Here is a 9224-nt window from a genome sequence, read left to right on the forward strand (position 1 = left end):
AGGCCGGGTGGATCTCGGAGCGGGGCCAGGGGCGCGGGGCAGGCGGCGGCCAGGGCGTCGAGGCGTCGGCGGCCTCTGGGGTGAGCCCGGAGGTCGCGGGCTCACGAGCACAGAGAGCCTACCGGTAGGAGAGCGGCCGAGCGCGGGGTGGAGAAGGGGAGGCGAAGGACGGGCTGGACTCCAGCCAGCGCAGCTCGCGCGAGCGTCCAGCCCCAGCGGCGGGAGGTGAGGCCATGGAGAGGGGCGGGCTCTGGGGAGACCGCGATGGTGGACGTCGGGGCCGGAGTGGCCACCGACGGCGAGCGCAAAGCGAGGGCTAGGCGAGAGCGAGAGCTAGCGCAAGGCAAGAAGGTGAATGAAACTTCTGGCTAAAAGGCTGAACGGAAAGAAATCGCCAACGCAAAATGCATGTGCCATGGATCTGTGCCTTTGCTTGCAATCTATTTTTTTCTAAAATAGAAGTATATTAATAAAACGACTAAAACAAAAGATTGGTTGATAAATTGACAGAAAAAAAATATCATGAGTGTAATACGCACATAGTGCTACATGGGTCGCGGCCGTGTCAGTTCTAATTCTGTCATGCGGGACACATGATCCGACAAACATTACCGGCGGGCCTACTTTGTTGAAAAAAGACAGGGCAATTTATTACAGCAATAATGTCTTATATTATCTTATTTTTATTTAATACTATAGATTAGTCTCAGGTCTTGTTTTGACTGGTGATAGACTCCCTTTGTTGAAAATTTTGTTCCTAAAATTCATAAAATAAAAGGAAAAATATTTTCACTTAAACTAAGGATGGGAAATAAAAAGGCGCGAATATCTTCTAAATTATCATACTCAACTCGGCCCTTCCTAGAATGGGGTATTATCTGTCCCGATAAATAATTCCAGGAGTAATAAATAGGTCCTTTTTTGCGGGAGCTGACCACGAACATATCAGGCCATCATTTTTGACAAAGCTGACGACAAATACATCACACATTAGTTGTGGCGTGCGCTAGTAGCTGGCCTGCTTCCCAGCCTGCCGGGCAGCGTGCATCCTTTGACAAAAATCATTCCGCCGGATAAATCCGGATGGTGGCCAACCGTGACAGACTTCCTCAACGGCCCTTCCCGCCGCTCATCTGCCCTGCTGCGGCAAATCCAACGGCCCATACCTGCACACGTCATAGCACGAGTAGGAAAATACAGCAGACCCAGGAACCGCATGGCACTTGGTCAGAAGCGGCTTGCTGGTGAATCAAGTCCGGTCAGCGGGACAGACTTCTGACACGAAAACAAAGCAGCACCAATTCCCGCCTCTTTATAAACCCGACGCGAGTGAGCCACCAAATCATGCAGCCTACAACCTGGGAAAGCACAAGCAAGCCAAGCGACAACACCATGAGGGCACAAGCTGTCGTGCTCGCCTACTCGCTGTTGGCGTCCGCGCTGCTGTGCCGGAGAGCCGCGGCCTCGCCGGCGTTCATCGTCGGGAAGCTCGTCATGGGCGGTGAGTATTCAATCGTACACCAAGAGCTGGCCAATCGGTTTGAGTACGATCGACTAGCGTACTTACACATGTGTTTGTGTTTTGCAGGGCTGGAGTTACGCCGTCCCGTGATGGACACCATGACGGCGAATCAGTCAACACCACTGCAACTTTCGACGGCGGCGAGCGATGGAAATGTGGACGGACTCCATCCGAACTGGTTGTCTTTGCTCCCGGAAATAACCTCACCGCTGGACCGGAACCATCCCTTTGGCGAACAAGGGATCGTGCTCGATCACTTGCTCGTGTTTTTGGTGCTCTTTGTTGTGTACATCTTCCGCTGATTTCGAGGCAGTTCCAAATCTTCTCCGGATTACACTCAGATCAGACGTATTATATGTACTGTGTACTATAGTTAATGTCCTGCGCAAGCAGTAGAAATAATAATCTGATATGTTAATATGAAAATGTGATAATACATTGGTTTTCTCTTTTCTCCAAGTAACTGTCAGGAACGTTGACTTTCATTAAGAAGTATAGAAGTAATATTCTCAGACTACACCCTTTGTAACTAAAGGCGCCAAAAACCGCCGCAGCCACTCCTCTCCTTCGCATCCTCTCATCGCCACCGCATGATGTGGTTGGGCTAAGCCCGTGCTCCGGGAAGTGGCGAATAGAGGCTACCATGTCGGCCAGCTCCCCGAAGATTCCGACGATGACCCCAGGATGGAGACGGGTTTGAACGACGACTCGGGCCCGTGCCCGGGCCGCTCGATGCTGGCTTGACCATGGAGTAGGTGTAGGCACACTTCAACACCGCCATGGCCGAGGAATAGTTGGTGCCGGCACCTATGTCGGTGTTCCGGCAAGCACGGGAGGAGCAACGGTACAATCTCTTCCTCCTCGAGCAGTATCAACTGACGGAGGGTCAAATCTACGGCAAGCACGCGAGCAAGGAATCTGTGACGGCCATGGTCGTGACGAATCCCAACTTCATTGCTGAGCAGCGGGCTCTCTATGAGGCCGCGCACGCTCAAGCCGATGCTCGCAACGTTGTCCCGACGCTGCCGGACGCGGTCACGGCCTTGTCTGACACGGAGGCGGCACTGGCGGCGCAATCGATTGCGAACGAGAACGCTGCCAGTTCTGTCTCTTACGCGCCGCCAACAAACGTTTGTCGATGCGGGTGGGATGACGAGCGTGCCGCCCCGTCCCCGTCCATCGTAGATCGCACGTCCACCGGCGACGGGCAGGTCGAAGACTCCTATGGGGAGGAGTAGTGCATGGGAGGCGACGGGGCCTCAAGTCCAAAGTGGGTTGGTCCGTCTCCCATGTCCTACTCTTCCTCGCCGGCAACCACATTTTCACTTCACGGGTCTAATTCCCGCCGCTCATGGAGACGGCGAGTTGGGCCCGGTGATCGTCGGAAGGGAACAATAAGGACGTGGAGGACGGGCGCCGCCATAGGCTAGGTTTAGATCCGGTTGTTTTTTTAATGAAAAGGGTCAAAAATGAAACTAATGTGCTCCGATTTATATGAAAATCATCCGGTTCGGACGAATTTCATTCGGTTTGTTGAAATATGCTTTTGAATATATGTTGGCATGGTTGGATGGCCGGCTCCCGTATTAGTGTCCGTGGACTGGTCCCCACCAGTCCATGGAAGGATATAATGTCCGATTTAAGGGTCGGCATTGGAGATGCCTTAGACATAGATGACGCCTTCAATTTTCTATGAAATATATCAACATAGAAACAATCAACATCTTCAACATCAAATTCTTGTAGTTATATTCTCCATAAAATATATTTTCATATCATGTATATTTTATGATGTAGATCTTATAGCACACCTATAACTTTGATTAATTTAAAAGAATAGGAGTGCAATTTTAGGAGAACCAACATTAGGATACGAGGTCACAAAGGGAACTAGATCATCGAGAGTTCATATGTGGTCCATCCCCATCTCCTCCTCTTGGGGTGCAAAGGCAAGCGCTCATGCCAAGATAGTTTCTTCTCCCTCTTCCTTTTGTGATTGTCGGGTCATTGTAATGTCTAATGTAAACTTGTGATAAAGGCATCACTTTTACATCATTAGAAAAAGCAAAGAAGATATTACAATGACAACCGTCATTGAAAACAAACAGAGATATTATGTGACACTTTGCGGTGATTTTTTTTGAAACGGAGGATTACCCCAGCCTCTGCATCGCGCGATGCACACAACCATATTTATTGCATTATTCAACAAGGCATTACAAAATAAATACATAGATCAACTCAAAGACACCCTTCTGGCAAAAAATTATCGCCCTACCTACATGATTAATGATGTGCCCTGACCTCACGCCATGCACACCAAGAAATCCGGTGGCCTCACCAAACCACCCGCCGGCTACTCGCAGGTCTAGCAAAACCTCAGCATGCACCACATGCGCATGCTGTTGAATCTGTCACCGCCTTCTTCCGCAGTCCCGTCTTCAGGAGCAATCAATGCACTAATCTTGCCAGACCCTTTTGTTGTCAACGTCATCACGACGCCAGCATCCTGTGCGCCCATCAAACGGTATCGAGTGCCGAGACCCCGCTGCACCTTCTCACCAAGACTCGCTATCGTCAATACTATAGATGGCATGCTGCAACACCTTGGTCACCACACAAGAAGCATACGGAGACCTGCCCGCAGCCACCAAGCCAAACATTTGTCCCTCCAGACGATGTACACCCCAAAGGTGACGACCCATGGGGGTGACGACGCAGGAACCTCGCCATCATCTGATTCGGAAAAGCCCGAATCCGGGGTTTCCCCCGGGGCATACAGGGAACGTGAATCGCCGCAACAACGCCTCCAATGAGGTAACGACACACGCAGGCGCCGCCGTTGACAGTTCTGGCCAAGGCCGAACCAAGCTTTTGCTGTCAAATTTGTAACCATCCTAGCTGGACCACCAGATTGACCACATGTGTCATCCAGCACGCCCATGTGTGACGTATGCTACCGAAAACTGCACGACCGGAGCCGCACCGCAACCCGGAACTGCCACCGCGCCTGGGTGAACCATTGGCCATAGAGGGCCCTGAGGGAGTCCTGGATTAGGGGGTGTCCGGATGGCCGGACTATACCTTCAGCCGGACTCCTGGATTATGAAGATACAAGATTGAAGACTTCGTCCCATGTCCGGAAGGGACTTTCCTTGGCATGGAAGGCAAGCTTGGCGATACGTATATATAGATCTCCTACCATTGTAACCGACTTTGTGTAACCCTTACCCTCTCCGGTGTCTATATAAATCGGAGGGTTTTAGTCCGTAGGACAACATACAGAATAACAATCATACCATAGGCTAGCTTCTAGGGTTTAGCCTCTCCGATCTCGTGGTAGATCTACTCTTGTACTACCCATATCATCAATATTAATCAAGCAGGACGTAGGGTTTTACCTCCATCAAGAGGGCCCGAACCTGGGTAAAAGTTCGTGTCCCTTGCCTACTGTTACCATCCGGCCTAGACGCATAGTTCGGGACCCCCTACCCGAGATCCGCCGGTTTTGACACCGACATTGGTGCTTTCATTGAGAGTTCCTCTATGTCGTCGCCGTTAGGCTTGATGGCTCCTACGATCATCAATAGTGATGCAGTCCAGGGTGAAACATTCCTCCCCGGACAGATCTTCGTCTTCGGCGGCTTCGCACTGCGGGCCAATTCACTTGGCCATCTGGAGCAGATTGAAAGCTATGCCCCTGGCCATCAGGTCAGATTTGGAAATTTAAACTACACGGCTGACATCCGCGGGGACTTGATCCTCGACAGATTCGAGCCACTACCGAGCGCGCCGCACTGTCACGACGAGCATGATCTAGCTCTACCGCCGAACAGTGCCCTGGAGGCCGCACCCGCATCGGCTTCGACCCTTAATTCGGAGCCAATTGCGCCGATCGAGGATGGGTGGTTGGACGCCGCCTCGGGGGCTGCGATCCCAACGGTGATCGAGCCAAACACCAGCCCTGCACTCCGCGAGACTCGTGACTCCAAGGAGTCGGACTCCTCTCCGGACTCCGAACCCTCCGCGCCCCTGCTGATCGAATCCAATTGGGCGCCGATCATGGAGTTTACTGCCGTGGACATCTTTCAGCACTCGCCTTTCGGCGATATTCTGAAAACACTAAAGTCTCTCGCCCTGGCCGGACTACGGTCAGCAAGGTTGGGATACGGACGATGAAGAAATTCAAAGCCCACCCACCACCCGCTTTGTAGCCACTTTAACCGACATGCTCGACTTCGACTCCGAAGACATCGACGGTATGGACACCGATGCAGGAGACGATGAAGAACCAGCACCTATTGGGCCCTGGAAAGCCACCTCGTGGTATGACATATACATGGTGGACACCCCAAAAGAAGGAGATGGTGATGGAACAGCGGAGGACGACCCCTCCAAGAAACAGCCTAAGCGCCGGCGTCAGCGCCGCCGCTCAAAATCCCGCCAAAGCAAACACGGCGATTCCAACACGGGAGATAATAATACTCCGGAGAGTGCCGAAGAAAACCCCCTCCAGCAAGATTCAGCACAGGAGGATGGAGAAGCCAGCCCTCATGAGAGAGCGGCAGACAGAGAGGTCGAGGACGATAATTATACGCCTCCCTCCGAAGACGAGGAAAGCCTCGACAACGACGAATTCATCGTGCCAGAGGATCCCGTCGAGCAAGAGCGTTTTCAACGCAGGCTTATGCCCACGGCAAGAAGCCTCAAGAAAAAACAGCAACGGGTTAAAGCTGATCAAAATTTGCTAGTCGACAGATGGACTGAAGTCCTTGAGGCCGAAGAGCATAAACTCGAACGCGCTTCCAAGAGCTATCCAAAGCGCAGGTTGCTACCTCGATTAGAGGAGGAAGCACTTAAACCTACATCACCAGCACTTGATACGGCCGACCTGCCACCTCGTGGCCGCGACAAAGAGGCCTCTCGGCCCTCCACTCAAGCCGCACCCCGTACCAAGGCACGGGAAAATGCGCCTGACCTGCGAGATATGTTGGAGGACAAGGCAAGGCAAACAAGATCGATCTACGGATCACATGGGCGCCCCATGACTTGAGACGGTAACCGTCACGCCGGACACAAATCCGGCAGGGCCGAACACAGTAGACAAAGTTCATTCGAGCTACGTCATGATATAGCCCAGTACAGAGGTGCCGCACACCCACTATGCTTCATAGACGAAGTAATGGATCATCAAATCCCCGAGGGTTTCAAACCCATAAACATCGAATCATATGATGGCACAATAGATCCTGCGGTATGGATCGAGGATTATCTCCTTCATATCCATATGGCCCGCGGCGATGATCTCCACGCCATCAAATACCTCCCACTCAAGCTTAAAGGACCAGCTCGGCATTGGCTTAACAGCTTGCCAGCGGGATCAATCAGTTTTTGGGAGGACCTGGAAGCCGCATTCCTTGACAATTTCCAGGGCACTTATGTGCGACCCCCAGACGCAGATGACCTAAGCCACGTAATTCAGCAGCCAGATGAATCGGCCAGACAATTCTGGACACGGTTGCTAACAAAGAAAAATCAAATAGTCGACTGTCCGGACGCAAAGGCCCTAGCAGCCTTCAAGCACAATATCCGAGACGAGTGGCTTGCCCCACACCTTGGACAGGAAAAGCCGAAATCTATGGCAGCACTCACAACACTCATGACTCGCTTTTGCGTGGGAGAAGACAGCTGGCTTGCTCGTAGCAATAATATGACCAAGAACCCTGGTAATTTGGATACCAGGGATAGTAGTGGCAGGTCGCGTCGCAACAAGCAGAAAAGCCGCATTAACAACGACAATACTGAGGATACAGCAGCTAATGTCGGATTCAGAGGCTATAAATCCGGTCAGCGGAAAAAGCCATTCAAAAGAAATCCTAGGGGCCCGTCCAGTTTGGACTGAATACTCGACCGCTTGTGCCAGATACACGGCACCCCCGAAAAGCCGGCCAATCACACCAACAGGGATTGTTGGGTGTTCAAGCAGGCAGGCAAGTTAAATGCCGAAAAATACTGACAAGGGGCTGCATAGCAATGACGACGAAGAGCCCCGACCGCCGAACAACAGTGGACAGAAGGGTTTTCCCCCACAAGTGCGGACGGTGAACATGATATATGCAACCCACATTCCCAAGAGGGAGCGGAAGCGCGTGTTAAGGAATGTATACGCAGTAGAGCCAGTCGTCCCAAAGTTCAACCCATGGTCCTCCTGCCCGATCACCTTTGATCGAAGGGACCATCCCACTAGCACCCGTCATGGCGGATTCGCCGCATTGGTTTTAGACCCAATTATTGACGGATTTCATCTCACTAGAGTCCTTATGGACGGCGGCAACAGCCTGAACCTGCTTTACCAGGATACAGTGCGGAAAATGGGCATAGATCCCTCGAGGATTAAGCCCACCAAAACGACCTTTAAAGGCGTAATACCAGGTGTAGAGGCCAACTGTACAGGCTCAGTCACACTTGAAGTGGTCTTCGGATCTCCGGATAATTTCCGAAGCGAGGAGTTAATCTTCGACATAGTCCCATTCTGCAATGGCTATCACGCACTGCTCGGGCGAACCGCATTCGCCAAGTTCAATGCGGTACCGCACTACGCATACCTTAAGCTCAAGATGCCAGGCCCTCGAGGAGTAATTACGGTCAATGGAAACACCGAACGCTCCCTCCGAACGGAGGAGCACACGGCGGCCCTTGCAGCGGAAGTACAAAGCAGCCTCTCCAGGAAGTTCTCCAATCCGGCCATTAAACGTCCGGACACCGTCAAGTGCGCCCGGAGTAACCTACAACAAGACCGCCTGGCACGTTCCGAGTAGGCGTAGCAATGCGGCCCCAACCCCAGCCCTCACAAAAATGCGACACGAGTACTTCGCGTACATAACTACGCTCTAGAAATACCATGAGTACAGGGGGAGGGGCACCATCACGGCACGCCCGAAACACGGCTTAAACCGCACCAGGGGCTGCCAATTTTTTAATTTTCTCTTACTTTCAGGACTCCATTCTTCGGAAGGCCTGTTCGGCAGTTCAATTGCCGCACAAATGATGCAAGAACCAGGGAAGCAGACAAGCCATGCCGCATTACGGAACTCCCAGGTGGTCTCTATCACGAGCAGTATACCTGTTTCGCATACCATTCCGCAGCCTGCCCCTGGAACGGACATGTTAAATAGTCCAACCTTTTACTTATCGCATTATTTTGTATCGTTCTGCTTTGATCACAGCCCCTTTTTAATAAACAATGCATAGCTTTTGTCTATTTTTGCATTACTCTTTTGTTTTACAAATATATGTTCTTTAACGACATGCTGCACCCGTACACTTTGGTACGGCCAAAATATGCCAGGGGCTTTAGTACCCCTCAATATGGTGTCAGAAGTCCGAACACTTTAACAAGTGCGGCACCCCGAACTTATAGCATTATATGCATCGGCTCCGAATCATGTCTTGGGTCAATAGTTGGGTTTGCCCGGCTCCTATGTTTTGGTGCCTTACGTTCCGCTATATCGGCTAAGGTAGCACTAGGAGAACTACTGCGATTGTGCCCCAGTTGAGCTGGGTCGAGCACCTCAGTAGAGAAAGCTAAAACTGACTGTCATGATGAAGCGAGAGCTAGTCGCTATTCGAGAGGTTTTTTGAGTCCTTAAAGACTTATGCCGCTTAGAGCGAGGAGTCGGCTCTGTCCGGCCAAGGCGTGGAT

At 51.7% G+C, this 9224-nt stretch overlaps 1 protein-coding gene across 1 annotated transcript; it reads left to right on the top strand.

The window, feature by feature from the left end:
• Positions 1–1364: 1364 nt before the first annotated feature.
• LOC119271639 lies at positions 1365–1926 on the top strand. Its single transcript, XM_037553384.1, has 2 exons — positions 1365–1501; positions 1589–1926. Exons 1-2 carry the CDS (start codon positions 1393–1395, stop codon positions 1822–1824), a joined length of 345 nt encoding a protein of 114 aa, XP_037409281.1. The 5' UTR covers positions 1365–1392; the 3' UTR covers positions 1825–1926.
• Positions 1927–9224: the final 7298 nt, after the last annotated feature.

Source organism: Triticum dicoccoides, chromosome 3A (genome assembly GCF_002162155.2).
Source record: "Triticum dicoccoides isolate Atlit2015 ecotype Zavitan chromosome 3A, WEW_v2.0, whole genome shotgun sequence".
Taxonomy (NCBI): domain Eukaryota; kingdom Viridiplantae; phylum Streptophyta; class Magnoliopsida; order Poales; family Poaceae; genus Triticum; species Triticum dicoccoides.